The sequence below is a fragment of the Bacillus rossius genome, chromosome 3 (assembly GCF_032445375.1).
Source record: "Bacillus rossius redtenbacheri isolate Brsri chromosome 3, Brsri_v3, whole genome shotgun sequence".
NCBI lineage: Eukaryota > Metazoa > Arthropoda > Insecta > Phasmatodea > Bacillidae > Bacillus > Bacillus rossius.
The window spans coordinates 119,095,795-119,117,407 of record NC_086332.1 but is presented as its reverse complement, the minus strand read 5'-3'; the positions used below and the strand labels follow the sequence as shown (position 1 = coordinate 119,117,407).

The 21,613-nt window shown below is 38.5% G+C and overlaps 1 protein-coding gene across 1 annotated transcript in view; it reads left to right on the top strand.

The window, feature by feature from the left end:
• The window catches only part of LOC134531198 (alpha-tocopherol transfer protein-like), a 94,771-nt gene that overhangs the window by 24,629 nt on the left and 48,529 nt on the right, over nucleotides 1-21,613 (top strand). The window contains exon 2 of the mRNA XM_063366842.1: nucleotides 17,836-17,981. Within this exon, the coding sequence (XP_063222912.1) occupies nucleotides 17,843-17,981 (139 nt within the window). The 5' untranslated portion in view covers nucleotides 17,836-17,842. The remainder of the gene's footprint in view (nucleotides 1-17,835; nucleotides 17,982-21,613) is intronic.

Below are 21,613 nucleotides of genomic sequence, written 5' to 3'. Positions count from 1 at the left end.
TATTATGTTTTCTGTACACTCCGTAGGTCGTGTCATTATTCCGACTCGTAAACGATATCAGGTATGGTCGGACCATTGCATTCACTTGATGTCCCTTTTTCGGTATTTTTTTCTTGTGCATGGTCTCTGTACTTGTTAAGTCTTCTTCTTGTCGATCTGGTTCATACTTTCTCTTCTTTACAGTTGGCATTTCATCTTCAACTTCTGTCTTCACAATGATAGCTGGTTCTTCCATGTTTTTAAGTTCGTCGAGGCGACTAGTGATTGGTTTAAATATCTCCTCATTTTCCATCTCACGTGCAAGTCTGGTTCGTCTAGCAAGTAAATATTTTTCACGAACAGACTGTATAGCTCGATGAAGGTCACTGGCCAGGTCTGACATTGTACTGGCTGAAAACTTATTGCAAGTCCTCTATATATACTTTTTTATTCATTCGCAGAAACTTCTTTCTTGTGTGTGGCAAAATCTTAATTAGTTGTCAAGTGAGATAGTGATGCTTTCAGACTACTTTGAAAAGTCCTCAAATCGTCACGTCTTTGTGCATTCGATACTTCGATCATGTCGCGAATGCGAGAATCCGAGGCTTCCACACGCAGGTCGATGGCAACGAGATACTCTATTATTTCGTTTTTCACACTTTCTACTTTTTGAGACAGTAGTATAATGTATTTGCGGATATCAGAGTCGGGGCATACAGTATGTCTGCTGCTACGACCGAATTTCGAAATGCTATGACTCATGTTTGACGATAAACTGATCGAAACCTCGTCTGTACCTGCCCTTATATAGAGGCCAGTCCTTTACGATGACTATGAATCCGTGCTCGTCTTTCCAACACAAGGAACACATGTCTTTGAATTCCTGAAACGACATGTCGGTGTTTACGTGGTCGTCGTAGGCGTGACGTAAATTAAGTTCGTCCATGCGAAAACGCACTATAACATTCGCATTATCTCGTAGGAGATGTTTGGGTATTCTACTGTACGTCTGACACAGGTATACGCAGTCTACCTTGACGTGCCTGCCCATGGAAAAGTACTCTTGTATAATACCCTGCTTCTCGCACATTACATCGTCGAACACAAACACGGAATTAGGCTTTGCTTCGTCGGTAGACACCACATCGGTATTATCGCTAAACGGAAAATACTCCAGTCCTTCCACCGAGCGTAGAACAGTTGCTAGGCGCTGGTACTTTGGCTGTTGCAACGACTTGGAATACAAGTAAACGTTCTCGAACCGAAGACCGTTTGGCTCCTCCAGTAAACTCAGTAGAACGCACGTCTTGCCACAGTTTGACGGTCCCGCCATTATGCATCGTACAGCAGAAGGCAACAGTAAGCCATGTCGCGATTCGCGACCGCTAGTTTCATCGTTTTGCGTAATGCGCACGGGCAAACAAACATCTTGCTTGACGACCTGCATTGTACTTAATAAATTGTATAAAATCAAACACATTTATACTTCCTGGTCAGTTGCACGTAATGACTCGAAGAGGTAAGAACAAAAAACACAGTGGTGCAGGACTCGTGAACTCGCTGATAAACAATCTGCCATTCGAGCTACACATTCCCGGATACAGATTTTGCGGCCCCGGCACTAAACTAGCGAAAAGGTTAGCTCGCGGTGACGTGGGCATTAATTCTCTCGACGATCAGTGCAAGCAGCACGATATTGCCTACTCGCTCAGCAAGGATCTGGAATCCAGGCACCGGGCCGACAAAATATTGGCGCAGGAAGCTGAAGAAATAAGTAAATCGACGCACGCGGGTCTAGGAGAAAAAATCGCTGCCTGGGGCGTATCTAAAATCATGAAGGCAAAGACGAAATTAGGACTGGGTGCTCGTCAAGCCAGCTCCATCAAGTCAAAGACTAACTCACGCAAGACCAAACGCAAGATTGGAGCAGGCATACAAAAAGCCAAGCAAAAATTACAGACTCTCGACAAGAAGATTATAGGAGGATTTCTTCCTTTGCTTTTGCCTGCATTGGGTGCTCTCGGCGGCCTCATCGGTGCAACGAGCGGTATAGTGCGGGCAGTCAACACTTCGAAGAATGAGCGAAAGCAGTTAAAAGAAGCACAGTGACATAATGCAAGCATGGAAGCCATTGCCATGGGTAAAAAAAACGGCGCAGGACTGTACTTACGTCCTCACAAATCAGGCCGAGGCATAAAAAAGAAACGAAAATCCTAAGTTCTCTGCCGAAACGACCGCTCACCAACGTAGATTTAATAAAGTACGCACGCAAATTGAAAATACCAAATTTCTGCGGCGTGTTTATGCGAGACACTTTACCCAGCAAACCAAAAACCAACGAACGTGCCATAATTAATTTAGACACAACTGCAGGTCGCGGCACGCACTGGGTAGCGTATATAAAGTCTGGATAAAAAGCTACTTACTACGACAGTTTCGGTGATTTGAGACCTCCGCCTGAACTTAGGCGGTACCTGGGCCGGACCACTACACTGTTCTACAATAACGAAACGTAACAGAGGTCTAATCAAACAAACTGCGGACACTTGTGTCTTCGCTTTTTAACTAAAAAAATAATTTAGTTGACAAATAAAAATTGCTACTTAAAGGTTGTGCAGTGATGATAATTTATTAGTCATGTCGATAACACTTACCTTGACAGGTCACGCATCTGAGCTGCGGGCGGTTCATTTCCCGCCTCTGGATTTAGACGGAGAATGGTGTATCGGACTCGTAGATTTTCAAACGTATAATGCCATACCGAATATCGACGAATAAAACTGCAAGATCTGTTTCCTGAAAAGCGACGGGACCGCTCATGAAATACAGTTACCTGTTGGATCTTACGAAATTGACGACATTGCAAATTACATCAGGGATATGTTACCACAGGATGTAGACTTTCAACTGCGTGGAAATCCAAACACTCAAGAAAGCATTCTAACATGCAGTGATAATGTCGACTTTACGAAACCCAGGACCATAGGTTCTATGCTAGGATTCGAATCAAAGGTGTATGATGCAGGAAGAACGTACGAATCTACGCGCGCAGTAAACATTTTGCCTGTGAATGTCATAAGAATAAACTGTAATTTGGCAAGTGGAACGTATCTCAACGGAAGACTAAGCAACATGCTGCACGAGTTTTCGCCGATGGTCCCGCCAGGATATAAACTGGTCGAAGTACCGCAAAGTATCATTTACGTTCCAGTCGTCGTGAAGTGCGCACACGAAGTCGTCGTCAGAATCGTTGACCAGCGAGGACGATTGGTGAATTTTCAAGACGAAGAAATTACATTACGTCTGCACTTGAAGCGATGGGCATAAAGTTCGTAACACCGAACAGTTATAAAAGAAGTCGTATTGACGCGAATAAGAACAGTTCTCTACCAGACATCGGTGCATTAACCTCTGACAACATAAAATATCTTCTTAGTATTGGACAAGTGCCGAATAAATATGGAAGACGAAATCCTCAACGTAAAAGATCCGGTCATTTTTGATGACAGCATTACGAAAATGGAATTGCACGAGTACCAGCCTTTCCTGCTCGGACCGTACGCACTTCCATCGGAAGTACGCATTGCTGTACAGCACCAAGATATTTGTACTTTACCTTCTCAGTCATTTCTACGCATAAGAGGCATGCTTACAAAAGCGGATGGTACGCATCCGACAACGACGACAATATCCTGCAATGGTATTCTTCACCTCATCGAGCGCATTACTTATGTACTCAATGGCGTCGAGGTAGACCAGACGAGAGATGTAGGCATAACATTTGCTATGAAAAATTACCTTTCGCTCACGCCAAATGAACTGACTGCTGCAAAGATGGCCGGTTGGGCTCTCGAGGATGAATATAAGCTTCCGGTTTATGCCGAAGGAAAGTTCGAAGTTTGTGTTCCTCTGTCCATGCTTCTTGGATTCGCTGAGGACTACAGGCATATAATCATTAATTCGAAACAAGAGCTCGTACTGCTTCTAGCCAACACGCACATTAATGCAATTGTCGTCGCTGCAGAAAACCCTCAAGATGACTCGCTAACACTACAGTCTATCGAGTGGATGCTGCCCCACATCCAAGTGAGCACCGTTGAACGAGTCAAGATGTTGAAGAACATAGAAAATGGCAAGAACTTCGATGTGCCATTCCGATCCTGGAGCCTGGAAACTTATCCTGGCTTGCCTCATAGTCAGCGTATCAATTGGATAGTAAAGTCCAGCTTCGCTACGGAAAAACCAAGATACATCATCGTCGGGCTTCAGACCGGAAGACAGCTCAATGCAGGAGTAAGTCGCTCCTTATTCGATAACTGTCAATTATGTAATGTAAAAATATTTTTAAACAGCGAAAGTTATCCGTACGTTGATATGAACATGGACTTTGAAAGTGGAAGATTTCTTCTCGCATATCAAATGTATGCCAAGTTTCAGCAAGCTTACTATGGACGGAGACAGTCACCGATACTGAGTCCCGACAGTTTCACGATCAAGGCTCCGTTAATGGTGTTTGACGTTTCCAAACAGGATGATCGATTAAATTCAAACATCATCGACTGTAGGATCGAGATAACGACTAGCGGAAATATTCCACCAAACACCTATGCTTTTTGTCTGATACTTCACGATCGGCTTGCATCGTACAATTGTCGAGACAAACTTGTGAAAATTCTGACTTAAATACTGTTTCGTTTGCGATAATAATTCAGTTACGATCGAGCATTGCTAGCGACAAGATGTACTGCAACCTGCAAGGTTTTCAGAGCCAAAACGGCTTTGTTCTCAAAGAAATTGCCGTCACCTCTGGAGACAAGACTCGAACCCGCAGCTTCCGACCTCCGTATCCTTGGAAACTACTAGACGAAAAAAGTAAACACTCGAACGAATGGCTATGCAAATATTATCACGGACTAGAGTGGGACGAAGGAAAAATCCCATACCACCAAGTGAAAAACACACTTCAAGATTTACTAGTTCAAAACGAAACAATATACGTTGCCGGACCTGAACAGAAAAAATGGCTACGAGATCTATGTGACGACGGAACAGTTGAAATTGTAGACTTACAGACCGACTATGGCTGTCCTTCCCTGCGCAAGCTTAGTGCAATATACGACGTGCAGCTACGTGACAAGTTTGTACGTGTCTGTGCCCGTACAAACTCGCAGTTAATGCAGAAATGGCACACACAGTGTTAGTAGGAGCCTGCATATATAAATGACGTACCTACGTACATGCCTTCAGTTGACGTTCAACCTGCAAGAAGATGTGTACGTTTCATCCTGCTAACGTGTACGTGAGCGCAAGACCTAGCTTCAGCAGTGTCGAGTACAGCTACTGGGATTCCGGGTATCTATGTACATATACAGAAACCTGTGATGGAGGTGCTCAGCATTGGCGGTTTGCTCACTTTCCTGTGTCCTACGAACCGACTCAGCAGCTATTAGATTGTTGCGAACCTGGAAACTGTGCCGTCTATCACATGAGACCGCACACAATCCTTCCTGCTAGCATCGCTGAGGTAGTTGCCTCGTCTGCACGTGTAACACCAAACATGAGCGTGTTGCAACCTTTTGCTACCTGTGATGCTTCTATGCAGACTTCCAAACGGCGTGCGTCACGTCGTCGAAGTTCAGGCAGTGAATCTGTCCCAACAAGCACTGCAGTAGAGCCAAGGCGCAGACGTGGTCACAGACGTCATCGACCAAGTCTCGCTCGAGATGACGACATCGCAGAAGATGACCAGCTGGAAACCTGTGTTCCTGATCCCGTGACCTGCGAACCAGTTGGAACCGGAGTCGACGTGTCAGTTCGTGCGGCATTAAAGACTTTGCTTGCGAAAATGCTTAATTCCTTAACCTAACATGCATTTGTGTAATTTTTTTATAAATAAATGTGTAAAACCTGAACTTGTGATTGTTTTTTATTTCTACAATTTTTAGCTACCTAATAAAAATTAATTTTAATTACAGACAATATTTTGACTAATGTAGTATTCCAGTAGACCGCGGGTATATAAGCGAAGTTCAGACGAGTGGACCCTCAGTATACCTCTGGCCGCGGTGCAGTACGGACCTGCTCTCTTCAGTCAATTTCGTGAGATTTAGTTACTGCTCCAATGTCAACCGGGATAGACTGTTTACCGTCAGCAGCGGGGACCTTGATGACAGCAATGATGATGGAGTCGGAGATTCCGATACCAGATGCAGAGGAGACCACGACAGCGGAGAGCTCAGTGGCTGCGGTGTCGACAGTCGCGGAGATCCCGATACCGACTGCAGAGGAGACTTCAATTAATGAAGAGCGTACTTCGCATCAGTGCAAATACTGTGGCGCATCATTTACTAGCACTTCAAGCGCTCGCAGACATGAAAGAAGCAGTTGTCCGAATAATTTACTGAAACCAATACAATTTCAGTGCAATAAGTGTAATAAACTAATTTCACGCCTCGACAGCTTACATCGTCATTATATAAAATGCTCCGAGACAGTTAAGTGCAAGTATAATGAACATGGTTATTGTTTTGACTCATGTGTTGTACCAGCTGATGAGAACATATAAGTGAGACCCTGGTGATATGAACTTTAGTCCGTCTCTGGCTGCGGTGATGAACGCATCGGTTAGTTAGACTTGAATAATAGACCAAAAACTAGCTGTTCTTGAGAACTGGATGGCATCATTACCACTATCTACACCAACCTGGATCGAAGGTCTACCATCATCAGTGCAGACCACGATGACTACGTCGTCTACAGCTACACCTGCTCTCTCAGCACAGCAGGAGATTTCGTCGCGTGCAACATCTTCTGCAGAGCTGACCTCAAAGGCTTCCGAAGTTAACATGACAGCAGTGTTACAATGGTTGTCAACAGTTCCAGTGTCATTGATAAAGGAAGGAGCATCCAACGGTGTTCCATCGCCCAACTGTACGTACTGTAAGAAGATAAAAAACTTGAAATTACGTGATTATGTAATACACAATTGTAATAATAACTCTGAACGTATGAAATATCAGTGCAACAGGTGTTTAAGCAAGTTTATACACTATGGAAGATTAAAACGACACCTCAGGAATTGTAATAGACTGGCTGTACATTCATCAGAATCAAGCTGTATATTTTGTAACAAAGCATTTACAACTATTCGAAGTGCTAAACAACATGAAATATATCACTGTCCTTTTAATGAAGTCGATAATTCGGTTTTGTGTGAAAATTGTAGTGTACCAATATGTCGACCTGATAGACTGAATAGACATTTACGAACATGTAAAGGACTTAGTCCATACAATAAGAAGACTGTTTGAATCGAGAAATCCACAAGACTTTAGTTCTATGTCTGTGTATTATTTTTTGTACTTGTAGTAGTGTATTGAATTTATGTAATAAAAGTTTTTAAAAGTACCTGCGGTGTTTTTTATTTTCTCAATCCTGTCACTTTTTTAGTATTTTTTTAAATTAAAGTTGTTTTGTATCGGCCAGGGATCAAACCAAGGACCTTAGTCGATCTAATCAATCAGTATATAGATTACAAATTTATTTAATGGATTTTGAACTTTTCCCCGAATCTCTAGCATTAAAATTACGGATTTTCAAGATGGCGGCCAAATTTCAAGATGGCGGGTGTCACAGTAATAAATGATTACTGCACTCTAGCGGGTAAGAATCAAACTAACTAGGCGTCAGCGCACTCTCGCCGCCGATACAATGATGATGGTTTCCAACATCGAAGACAAGATGGCGGACATGACGTCATGCTCACTGTCGATATATATGCTTTGAAAAAAGTGGTGGGGGGCAGTCTGTCAGCAGCCACCACAGGGGGAAGGATCGGTCGCCATTTTTAATTTTTTGACCTTGTCGGGTTCGAACCGAGGACTCCTAACTCCGTGTCTAAAAAGTTCAAATTTTATAAATATTTTATTAAAATTTTATTAATTTAATTTTTTTATAAATTTAAAAAAAAATTCATTAAAATCGGATAATAAATAAAAAAGCTAAAGATGGCGACCATAACGAAAATTGCAACATTAATAGGATCCAATATGGCGGAAAACACAACGTCGGAATGTTCGAGAAAACAAAATGACGACATTCAAAATGGCGGATCCAAGATGGCCGTCGTGATCTACTTGTCCCGTTACGTTATGTCACGTTACGCTGTGTCCCGTTACGCTCGTCCAAGATTGCCGCCGTGACGTCACAATCCAAGATAACGGAAAGGACACACAGCACCACATCCTGCATCCTGTGCCAGTATGCCCTATTATATACTACTCACATAGAAAAATATTTGATGCAGTCATTCACTTTTAACGTCAGAGATTTTATTTGTCATTTTTCATTCTTTAAAAAAATTGATTAATTTAAAAATTTTTGGGACCTAAAAACCGTTCAATCAACATTATGTATTTCGGTTGGAATATTTTTCCTGTTAAGACGCACACTGCTGGGATTTAAATAAATAAGAGTATACTCCAAACTTCTCCTATTTTAAATATATCCATTATGTATTATATAGTTAAATATTTGAAACCTATAAAAACTTTTTATTCGTAGTTATTTAATTTTTTAGAAACAACTATTCTACATACATTTATATAAATTATTAATTTAAAAAATCGTATATATATATATATATATACCACTAATTGCAAGTTGCGTTTCCAGTGTGTGTACAAGAATTTCCATGAATCTGCATGAATCTCCACGAATATCTATGATTCCGTTCATTGTTTTGTGAAGTGTGGATGTAGGAGCGTTCATTATTGTATCAAAAATATTTCGTCCGTAATACTTTTCAATCTTCCAAATAATGTCGACACTTATGAGAATGTTCATAATTAATGTGGTTAGCTAAACTTTGACACCGTCCCTAACGAAGATAAAGTGCTTTAATGTGAAAAAATAATCAGAGAAGTAGATATTTACAATTGCTTTCTATTAAACAAATGGATATCTGAATTATTGACTTTAAATGCACATTGGCTTTATTATTTGCGATGTACATGATATTTAATTAATAGTAATATCTGCATTCAAATTTTGTAAATATTTTAATAACATGTTTAACTCAAAATATAATTAATTGTTAAACAATTATCACAGTCAAGGTAAAGGAATATCGGAAATGATTACTCGCTGGTAAGGACAGTTTTTTCGTAAGTGCATTGGAAAACAAGTAAATGGTAAAAGTGATCACTTTTTATTATAGCCAAAGTAGTTTGAAAGTTTATTTAAAAAAAAAAAAAAAAATTTAAATTTTTATGAATTTAAAGAAAATAATTCTTGTTTCTGTATCATGAACGATAAAAATAAATTTATCTAATGTCATGACAATTAAAAAAAAAGACGTATGAGAAAAAGCTATGAAATTTGCTTGTAAGTGTAGGAGCATACGTATTTTAATTTTCTGATGAAATGATTTGTTTTATTTAACTTCATTAGCAACACGCAAACAAAATTACACCATTGTGGCTTCATCTAACCATACATTATGTAATGTCCTGTTGTAGTTACACACGCAGCAAACTCTACAGCTATTTGAGAAGGTTAAATGTTATGGAACTAGTTAATCGCAAGCGAAATTATATTGCATAATTGTTTATGGCTTCTTAAACAATTAACATATTCTAAAGCAAATATTAATGGTAAGAAATTGAAAACGTTTTTACTTTAAATTACTCAAAATTTATTTTTCTGCGACCATGAAATGATTTGTGTCACCTAGCCTTAAATTTTACCACTAAATAAGTAGCTAAAATCAAAACTAATATTAAATTTATACAAAAAGATTTTGATTCCAAGAAAGAGTGATAAATAAACAAAAAAGTGCCATTCTACAATTGTTAAAATGCTAGATCGGCTTAAATTCACTATCGGCAAACGGCCTAAGCACTTTCCATTATGGCCGCCATCTTGAAAATCCTAAATTATTATTAAATTTTACTTGGAAAAGTTTTTAAATTAAAAGAATTAACTAACAAATTTTAAATAAAAATACTTTCGCCATTTTGAAAATTGTCTTCCATATGGAAAATAAGTTTTTTATGATATAAAATCGGGGGGAAATTTAAAATTCATAAAGAAAATTACTTAATAAAATTTTAATAATCCTTTTTATATATATTTGTTCTTAGACTTCGGGAATTGATAAATATGAGTCCATTTTGCAGTGAAATGATATCATAATGACACTATGACAAAGTATAACAATACATTTATTAACATTTTATTTTGAGTTCGCTAAGAATCAAGAAAAACTACCCTTTCATTCCTGTTACAAACTGTATAGGTACGAGTGATGTGGGTATACAACCAAAAAAGAACAAACTTCCAACACACGAAAATCGTTCCAGAAAGAAAAAAATCGTTCGCAAGACTGCTAAAAACAATTTTAAATGTGCTAGTACTTTTTCTACAGCTTCGAACCAACGTGCATACATAATTCTACACTGGATGTTCGCCTAATTGTATGCAATGAAATACAGAAGATTTTAAAAAGAATGTCATATATAAAAAATGTAGAATAAATTTAATTTTTTGGGTTTGTAAAGTTAAATGTTTTTAATAATAGTATGTCATGTATATATATGTGTGTTCTGACTTTTAAATAAATATATGAAATGAATCCGACTGTTTTTTATTTATTTCCTTGCATATCTATTCAATATTACCATGTAGTTTAGCTGTCTGATCCCCGAGCGCCTCTTGGCGACAACATGTCGCCAATCAGCGAGCCTGTTACAACAGGCAGACGAGACAGTTATGGCTGTAGTCTGAGTGCCTCTTAATGAGATTTTTAACGAATCTGTTTGTGACCAGCTCATGCTCTCAGACATTCTTGGGTGCGAGCATGGCAGTACCTCGCTACCTTATCTCTAACCACCTAGGTCTTTAGTGTTTGTGCTTTGGACCTCGAGAGTGGCTAGTCATGTTAGTTTGTCAGGTCACTGTTACATTTCCACCCCACCCCTCACCAGTGGCGTAGCCAGGATTTGTGTATGGGGGGTGTTAAGAAGCATGGCCCCCCCCCCCCCCCCGTAACAAAGCGGGGGGTCCGGGGGTCCTCCCCCGGGAAAATTGGGATTTTAAGGTGTAAAATAGTGCTATTTTAGCAGTTTTCGGTACTTAAATTTAAATATTGTAATGGTAAAATTTTTATTAATTTTAATATGAAATTTGTTTAAGTGATGAATAAGAAATTAATTAAAGAATTGGTGCTAAGGGGGGGGGGGAGGTTGAAACCCCTAACCCCCCCCCCCCTGGCTATGCCCCTGCCCCTCACAGACTTGCCATTACCTGCACATGAGTCATGCTGGGTTTTACCGAAGATGATGGTACTACTCACCCGACACATTCCTGTCCCTTCCACATACTTCATTCCTATTGGTGGATTTGTCTAAGATAACCTGTTCCATTTGGCTGTTATAAAACAGTGTTCCGCGACTATAAAAGAGGAGGATTAGCTGCCCGAGCTTCATTGTGTTTTTGGTGTGTGTATAAGCTAGTTAGTTGGTCAGTTTCGCTGCCCAAGCTACTGAAATTTATACTGCCAATGCTACATTGTCTTCTACAGTTCCACTTTAACGTTTTTCGAGGTATGACAAGTGTTTACTTAACATTGAATGTTTCTCATCTAGTTTTTTTTTATGATTGTGTATGGTTTTGTGTTCATTGAGTGTGGATTGTGTGAATTATGTAAGGGTTGAGTGTGAATTGTGAAGATTATGTGTGGATTCAGTGTGAATAGTGTGGATGGTGTGTATATTATGTGTGGAGTGTGTAGATTGGGTGTGGATTGAGTTTGGATTGAGTGGATTATGTGTGGATTGTGTGGATTAGTTTAATAGATTTTTAGTCTGTAGATTTGAGTTTATGTGTGCAAACGTTTTCATGTAACACCTAGCTACTTTGTTTTCTAATTCTTTTGTTATAGTTCTTTGTACATCGAGCTTCCTTCGCATGTTCTGTATGTTGAGACCAGAGTACCGATTCTAATTATGGCATCTACCCTGCAGAAATATAGTCTGTCCTGCAAACTTTAAGGCTGACAACAACTGCTTCTGCCACGAAAGTCAGTGTGCTGAGAATTTGCAGTGTGCCTCCAAAAGTGTCACCGGTGTGGCAAGATCGTTGTACCCAGCTAAAAGATGCAGCAACATCTAGCTTAATTTACTGGTGCTGTCCCCACTACTTCAGGCACCCAGTGTAGCTTCTGCTACAAGACCTTCATCAGTGCTGTTGTCGCTAGATGTCATGAGAAGACTGCTTGTGGTCTCAACCCTAACCACAAAATGCATTCGTGTGAAAATTGCTGGAATAGTTCACCAGAGCTGACTCACTTCGTAATCACATTAAGGTGCCAAGTGGCCAGCTCCACTTCCATCCAAGAAAAAGAGAATGGCCATACTCAAGTCTGCAGCTACACCAAGCCAAGCACCAGCGAAACAAAGGTGGTGACTGGGGTGTGTTTAGCCAACACCCACAGCTTCATTATTGCAGAAGTTGTATTCAGAGGCAACGTGAAGACTTATGTGGCAGTAAATAATAACAGTTCTGCCAAGGATAAATATATGTACTTTGACTCTATAGAAATTAAACTAATAAGCGCAATTGTGGAGGAGATTAAGGACAATAGTCCACCCAAGTACCACAACATGCGTGAGAGTGATTATGAAAAGCCAGTGGATACAAGTGAAGACAAAAGGGCCTTCAAAACCCTGATTGTTCCCCTCTATGCAGTTAAATTCCATTATTGAATCTATCTCTAAGATTTGTAAAGACGAAGAAGACTACATGGGAAAGGATCCGGATGAACTTTGTCTGTTGTTTATTGACTTCAACTGATAATAAACAAGCTTGATGCACTTCATCCCCACTCCTACATCGAAATATGTACCTGCAAAATGATAAACATGCAGTGATCAATCCACAAAACATATATGACTACATGTGTTTTGAGTGGGCTATCTTCGTTAAGTTTGTGGAGGGTGAGTATCCTGAGTGTGTCAACCAGTGCTACCATAACTTTGGAAGAGAAGTTTGATTTCAGCAATATCGAGTTCCCCACTCCAATTCATCAGATTTCTCTGTTCGAGAAATAGAATCGGTATCTCTATCAACGTATACAACATACATGAGAATCAGAAGATTGTGCAAGCACGAGTCGTTACAAAAGAAAAATAACATCATTTCGATCTTCTGCTATTGTTCAATGACTATTTTTCCCATTTGATTTCCATAATTATTTTATCCGCCTTTGTGTGCTCCCAAATCACTACACAGAGAGGTGATTCAAGCATTACAATATCAGGAAAGGGTTGGAGGGTTCACTGATCTTCAGTGTTTGAAAAAACTCCATGACCTGTGCAAAAATCATGCTGCTGTTTGAATGGAAATGCCAGAACTTGATGAAAATGGTCAGCCACCTTGTTCTTCAGTTCAAAATGTCCACCATTCTGATAATATTCCTATTTATTGTGATTTTGTTGCTTTTCTCGAGAACATTCATACATGCCAACCAAATCCTGATGAGCCTTACATGCTGCAGTATCAAAAACATAAGATCTACAGCTACTGCATTTATGTGAAAGCATATAACTCCATAATTCCTGCAAACCTCAATTATTCACTTCCATAACAGCCTGAAGTGCAAAGAGGTTGTGATGAAGAGGACAGGTTTATTTCCCGCATTGTCAAAATAGAAAAGGATGTACTGAGAATATTTTCTTCATATGTTCCCATGACTCCACTCTGGCATGCATAGAACACTACATTTCTCAAATAAAAGTCTTGTTATACTGTGGTGGAAAGTTTGGAGGGACTGCAGAAAAGGTCCGTGATCACAATCACTTCAATGGTGGATATCTGGGAGTTGCATGTAATGAATGTAACCTACACAGACTCAGACCTAAGAAGTTGATTGTATTCTTACACAACCTGTCATACTATCAGAACTTCATCTTTAGGATACCGGGGTATGGTAGTAAATATACTTTCTTAATTCATAACTCTGAAGAAAGACTAATAACTTTTCATAAAAATAAGTGTGATTATTTCAGGATCCAGTTTGTCGATACATTCCACTTCATGAGATATGGTCTTGCTTCTCTCGCCGAGTTTTTGCCTGCAGACAAGTTTATAAGTACTGCTAACTTTTCGCACCTGATAAGCTAGAATTCTTTACTCGCAAGGGAGTCTTGCCATACGATTTTTTCGATTCTTTTGCTCAAATGGAAAAAACAAGTATTCCATGAATTGATGAGATTTACAATATTCTGACTGATTCTGGGATTTGACGAGGCAGACAATGCACATGCACCAAAGGTCTGGATCAAGTTTCAGTGTACTACTTTGGGGGTCTATGCTGACTTTACCTGAAAACGAATGTCCTGATCCTGGCAAATATGTTTGAGAATTTCCATATTCTGTGCTTGGAGACATACAGTCTTGAACCTCTCTCATTACATTTCCTGTCCTGGGTTCGCTTTCGATGCTATACTTCGCACCACAGGGGTAAAACGTGAGCTTTTAACAGATTATGATATGTATATGTTTGTGGAAGCAGGTATTTTGGGTGGCATAGCACAAAGCTGAAACATTGTGTGGGAAACAACAGCTTTGTCCAGAGACATATGGTGCATCCAAGCCGTCCATATTTATGGAGAATATTGATGCAAACAATTTGTATAGATGGGCCATTTACCTGCCACTCCCTATTCATAATTTCCAACAGGGCGATGTAGATATTGATGTTATGTCTGTGCCAGACAATTTTCGTACAGGCTACATTATCGAGTGTGATGTGGAGTACCCTCTAGAGGTCCATGAAAGTCACAAAGACCTGCTGTTCATCCTCATCAATTATTGTCCACCTGCTTCCAAGCAATCATAATTGATGACTACACTGTAAAATAAAGAGCACAAAATTGTGCATTACATTAACCTCCAGCAAGCAATATCACATGGGCTGAGAGTGACCAAAATAAATCGCGTCCTCCAGTTTGAACAGTTGGCGTGGTTGGATCCATATAATATGCTTAACACCAACAGCCCAAAGCTGCATCCAACGAGTTCTAAAAGGAGTTTTTACCTATTCTTTTGTAACAATTAAATATGCTCTCATTTTGTGTGTTATACATATTTTTGACATATGTCTTATTTTTGTGTTGACAGCCACATTGTATATTTAAACAGCACAAGCCCCAGAAAGAATAATAATATTAGAAGACAGCCTGAGTGTATCGTTTTAACGTGTTTATTGTTATCTTGCATTTTTTAATGTCGATAAAATTTGCTACTCTCACAACACAGTTTTCTTGTGTCCCTCTAACTAGATCCTTTGTTTCTCCTACCCGGGGGCAAAAGGCAGAAAATTATAGAACACAAAATGGCTGACATGATGTCAATTAAAATTGACAGAATGTTCTAGAAAACAAAAATGGTGAAATCCAAGATGGGGTCACAGGAAGTGATGTAAGCCAAGATGGCCACCCTAAGTGACGTAATCCAAGATGGCCTTCGGAAGTGACGTTTTCCAAGATGGCCGCCGGAAGTGTTGTACTTCAAAATGGCCGCAGCGGATCCCTGGATCCCCCACCTCCCGCTGGTGTACCATATTTTATAAACTTACCTTCTAATCAAAAACGTGTGACAAACTAAAGCGGGAAAATCATTAAACCAGCAAAAAAAAATTACTTACACGGTTAAAACAGTACTCGCATAACACTAATAAAAATACTGATTTAAACATGTAATTAAATCACTAATATGTGTATGAAAGAACAATATTTTCTTGCGAATATGGCTCGTGGTGCGGCACACAACCCACTCTTTTGCCCTATGCCAAAATACTACCTTAAGTCCGGGTGTATTTTGCCCTATGCCAAAATACTCCCTTAAGTCCGGGTGGCGTCAGGCGCAGGCGGGTCCCTATCGCCGCGACCAGCTAATGCCTACATCATTGTATGGTTAAACCTGAGCCGCATGCCACCACGTGGAGCCCGCTCAAGGCTGCTCCTGCGATCACCGCCCGCGCCAACATCTCCGAGTGGGACAAGCTAGATGCGCCATCCCCAAATGACCGAGCATAAGCAAGTGCACGAGTGCGCGAGAGTGCAGAGCGAGAGGGCGCGAATGCTAGAATGGGCAAGTGCGCGACTGCGCAAGAGTGCAAGTGTGCAAGCATTCAAGTGCACAAGCGTGCTAGTGCGCAATTGTCAAGTGCGTAAGTGTGCAAGTGCAAGTGCGCAATTGTGCAATTTTGCAAGTGCTTAATTTTGGTAGAGTGAAATGTAGCAATCTCGTAAATGTGCAAGTGAGCTAGTGTGCAATTGGACAAGTATACAAAAGTGCAAGCGTGTAAGTGTGAAAGTATGCTTTGTCATTTCTTCCTGTCCCTGCCGTCTCGTCTATCGGTTCCCCCACCACGTACCTAATTATTCCCCTCCTCTCCTGCCCAACCACATACCTAGCTGTTTTCCCTCATACGATCAGAATTTTCGTAACGCTCGAAAATTGTTGCCCCATCAGCAAAGAAGTTTTCCTTAAATGTAACGGTAAAAGACACAGAATTATTGAATTGAAACATCGTTACAGCTGGTTATAGATGGAAACAGCAACGCATGATTTCGTATGCTTTCCAATACTTTTGTCAACGTTTACATTCTTTCTCATAATTTTGCATATTTCTGCATTATATTTGCTTACTTGTGCATACTGTTGCATACTTTTACATATTTTCGCAAAACTTAATTCAAAACCTTAAATTATAAGGTTGTATCCAGTTTTAGCAATAGAATTGTGACAATTTGTATCGACATTTCCAATAGGGTTATGTAACATATTTTAGCTAACCAATTATTACATTCTTAGTTCCCATTGAAGACATTGACAGACAGTAGTAAATAAAGGTTTTTTATCGCATGATTACGCATGCTTCAAATATTAGAGTACCCTACAAATTACCCATCCCTCGCATCGGTGCAGTTTCACTTCCAACACCTTGGCGGGTACGTACGCGGGATATTTTTCATTGTCATGTAGTAAAACCCGTGAAATGTGCCTGTATTTATTAAGGGTCACAGGTTTGCAACATTTTCGTTAATATTTGGAGTCAGGTGTCAGCATAAAAAGTGTTTCGGAATCATCGGTACATATAAGGTGACCGAATGCTACGATACAAACACAAGTCATCATGCATAGTATTATCGTAACTCAACAGATGAAACTCTAGAGTGTGTTCCCTGCAAGCGATATAAACGAGCAGTTGACAGCAGCCACGTCGTTTGTGCCGAGGATCTCTGACACGCACCATGTGCACGCGAACCAAGAAAAGGCCAACATGCATCACGTACGGACTTGCGGACGGCAACGAAGCGCTGTACATTTCTTTTGTAAATGGAACAGAAATATTCATGTAAACCTACAGATATTTGTAAATCTGTACATTTACATGAAAAACACTGTACCACTATAAAATGGTGTTCGCATTAACACAATATTCGGATTCTTAACCGAGAATTTTTGCTATGAGTTGTCCAAGAACCTCCAATAGTTAAATCGTTCCATGAATAGCTTTCCAGTATTAACTGCAGACACAATAAGCATGACACCACCAAATAATGTCCAGTCATTAAATATTCGATTATCTTTTCCAAGTCCAAAAAATATCTTTAAATGAACCTCAATAAATTATAAAATTATGCGCAAATTTTTGTAAAAATACTACGCATTAAATCGAGAAAAAAAACTTTATATATGAAAAAATAACCATATGTAACTATATGTTGTAGAAAATTCCAATATCTTTCTGGTAGTATTACCTAGTATTTCTTGGCAACTGGTGTGCAGGTCAGCAATGAAGGACGCAGGCAGCAAACTGAAGCAGCCGTTCCTGCACGGACTGGCACTGAAGGATGCACCGGACAACAGACAGGACAACATAGCTCACATCAGGAGCTGGCTGGACTGCCAGCCTCACCTGCCCGAGATCACAGGTGAGCGAACACGCGTGCCAGCACACGGGCGCTTAGTTCTCAGTCGAGTCTGCTTCCGAAACCAGTTGTTGTTCACGTTTAAACGGGAGGGAAGTAGTATGCAGTAGTCGGTCCTGGCCCATGTACCAGGGGTCTGGCCCGAGAGCCGACAGCCATCTTCGATTGCGACTTCATGGCGACCATTTTGTTTAACCTTGATCGAGACCTTTGGCATTGACACCTTTAAATTTGACTCAAAATTGGCCAAAGTTAGCTCAAAATTCTGTCAAATAATTAAAAATGTCTCTTTTTCAGGAATCATTTCTCACAAAAAATCTCTAAAAACCTTAACATTGCGAATGACTCGAAGATTTATATTTCAGAGAAAAACCTTCCCTTTTTGAAGAAAAATGTCCTATTTTGGTCCCTTAAAATATCTGATTTATTAAAATGTTATTGGTAGGCCTATATTTCTACCACAGGTCTCTAATTTTCCGAAATGTCAGATAGATTGCTGCCGTTTTGATATAGATTTATTTGGCCGTGGTATATTAATGTAATTACATAACATAATTTTTATTGAAACGTTATTTTATGCCTCCATCTGAGCTATACCTCATTTAAAAATACTACGGAATTCTAATCTAGAACCACTTTCTGTGCAGTTGGCGTAAACATGTCTGGCCACAGTATTCGGCGATATGACACTGTGGTAGACAAAAATTCATTAATTTGACTAACAAAATTAATATATATTTCTCAAACTTTGAACTATTAACAATACAAAAATACTTAATTTAATGTATCTTTTCATGAAACCATATTTAACTGTCAGTTAGCCCTGCTGAATTATGTAAATGTATTAATAAATAAGACAAACATTTACATACGAACAATATTTTTTTTTAACAAGGCAATTTTTCTTGAAACCAGATTATAAGAAATATTTAAGTTCTGTTTACATTTCAAATATAAGTAATATTCAATCATTTATAGAGTCATACAATTATTTGCATGGATTGATTCTATTTTATAGTAAAGATGTCTCATATTTAATTGATGTAAACACTTTCTAACAATTCCACAGCTTAAGAACTTTTAGTTGTATTCATTGTATGATAAGAAAACATCATATTTACATTTAATTACATTCTTGTGAAAATCCCATATCATAACTACATGCTTGAAACACAGCAGATAAGCGTGATGATTCCTATTACTTGGAAGGCTTACAAACGGCAATAATCCCTTAATACTTTAAAATAAGTAAAACGATATAATATCTGCGAATACTTTATATGCATTTTAAACCAACTGCGGGGAGCGAGTTTAGTAAATGCCTGTACTCAATTTTTTTCTTTTACCTGTTTATGCAACTCTAATGTGTCAACATTGCTTATTAAAGGATTAGATATTTTTCCCGTCTGCGTACATTGACTTTTATTGTGGGGGTGACGGAAACTCTAACCAATAAGGATGGACCAGCTAGTACGACTGCTATCTCCCGAAGGTCGCATTTCTCATTCGACACATAGTCCCTGCCCAATGGGGCTCACATGCTGTGTACAGAGCTTCAGAAACACCACGTGATTTTAAAACTGCTCCCGCTACCAGAGTGTTGTCTGTTCAAGAAAAGCATTTAAGTATACGCTGAGGGTGGATAAACAGTTCTGTTTCCATATTTCGTTTTTAAATTGTATTTTTGGGAGAGTGATAATGCCTAAAATGAGTGTTTGAAAAATATTTTTTAGGTATGAAACAGTTGGTAGATATTCTTGAAATTACTAAAAGGACCTGAATTATAGCAGTACTATAAAAAAGTCCCTTTTCGGCACATGCTACAGGCGCAGATAGATTTTGAACTAAATATTTCTTCTAAAAACGTTCTGGAATCTTCTATAAACTTCTAGGACAATTTAAAAACTAAATATACATGACATATTTTGTCTAATATTCATAAATTATTAATGGAATATTTTTCCATATTCCATGCAGCGAAAAAGTTGCGAATGTTTTTAACTTAATGCATCAAAAATTTAATAGCTTATAACCAATAAAATATCATTCCTACTAAGGTAGTTAAGAAAATTTTGACCTTCAAATAATATTTTTATTCTTTGCACTAATATACAGACGTAAAAAAATGCTTTGGATTAAAGTTTAAATAATATTAAGATGTTTTAAAATATATTTGATCAAATTTGGTAGCAAGGAAGTATTTTTTTTTAATTTTAACCACTGTTTTTAAGGTTATACTATGTAATATAAAACATTTATCCATGTTTTTAGGTAATGTTTACAATATTACAATAAATTTCAACGGATTGGATACTATACCCTACTAAAAAAATTGTGATTTTTTTTGTCTTTTAACACTTGTATTTACACCGCTTGCAATCATGGTTGCTTACATGAAGAAATATTTAAGACAAATTTCAAATACTAATTAGAAGGATACCAATAAATATGAATGGATTAGAAGTAGGTATACATGGTACGGAAGTTTTATTTTTTTTTTATTCCATACCCTGTTTTTTTAACCCCTTGTAGTAATAGTTCGTCGTATTTTGTTATTGTTTTAGACCAATGTTTAGATATTTATTAAACGATTTAAAATTAATGATTATATATTTTACCGATAAGCTAATAAGAGAGTTTGGGTTTTGTTTTTGTAATTTAACCCACGTTTATTTATTTCTTAGCAGCAATGGTTGGTTGTATCAAAAACTGTTCCAGAAAAAAGTTTTAGATTGTATTTATAAGGTTTACAAAGAGTTAGAACTGATTTCATAGTGTAGCCTACTTACCAAAAAGTGTTTTAATTTTCAACCCCTGTTAATTTCCACCCTTTCAGTAATGATTGGCCGTACAAAAATGCATATTGGTCAAAAAATGTAGATATAGGTTTTTTCAATGAACAAAAACTGTTTTAATGGTGTACAAAGTACGGATTTTGTATGTATAATTTAATTTCTACCATTTTTTTACCCCTTGCAGTAATGTTTCGTTTTATTTAAAATGGTTTTAACTATAAGTTTTAGATACAATTACAATATTAACAATAGATTTGAACGGAATCAATCTTGTTCCTACTAAGGGAGATACAAATTTTTTCGTCCTCCAACTTTTGTTTTTTCCACTCCTTGCAGTTGTGATTGGTTTTATCATATATTTATCTAGACAAATGTTTTTATATTACTCATACGAGTAAATAATATGTTCAAACGGATGCGATATTTGTATATTATGGGAATTGTAGTGATCATTCTTTGTTTCAAAAACCTTCCACATTTCTACCCCTTATTGCCCATTAATGAATTCGACCGAGCTTTACCATTATGCCTACAAAGTGTTATGTGTCAGTTTAGAAGGGATTTGTGAAAAATTACGGCAGGTGTCGTGTACATAAAAAATTATATCTATATAACATGTATTTTATATAGTATATAATATGTAAACCTTTGAGTTAACTATGCGATGGTTTTGGGGTCTATGTACCATGAAACGAAAAGCTGTATAAACATTTTCCGGAAGTTACACACAATAACGGCTACAACAAGTAGTCTTTTTTCGAAATCTATCTAAAAGTATATCCTAGGAGAGCCTTAAGGCTGTGGTACGGGTGCCGGGTGACCACCATGTTATATTTTGAT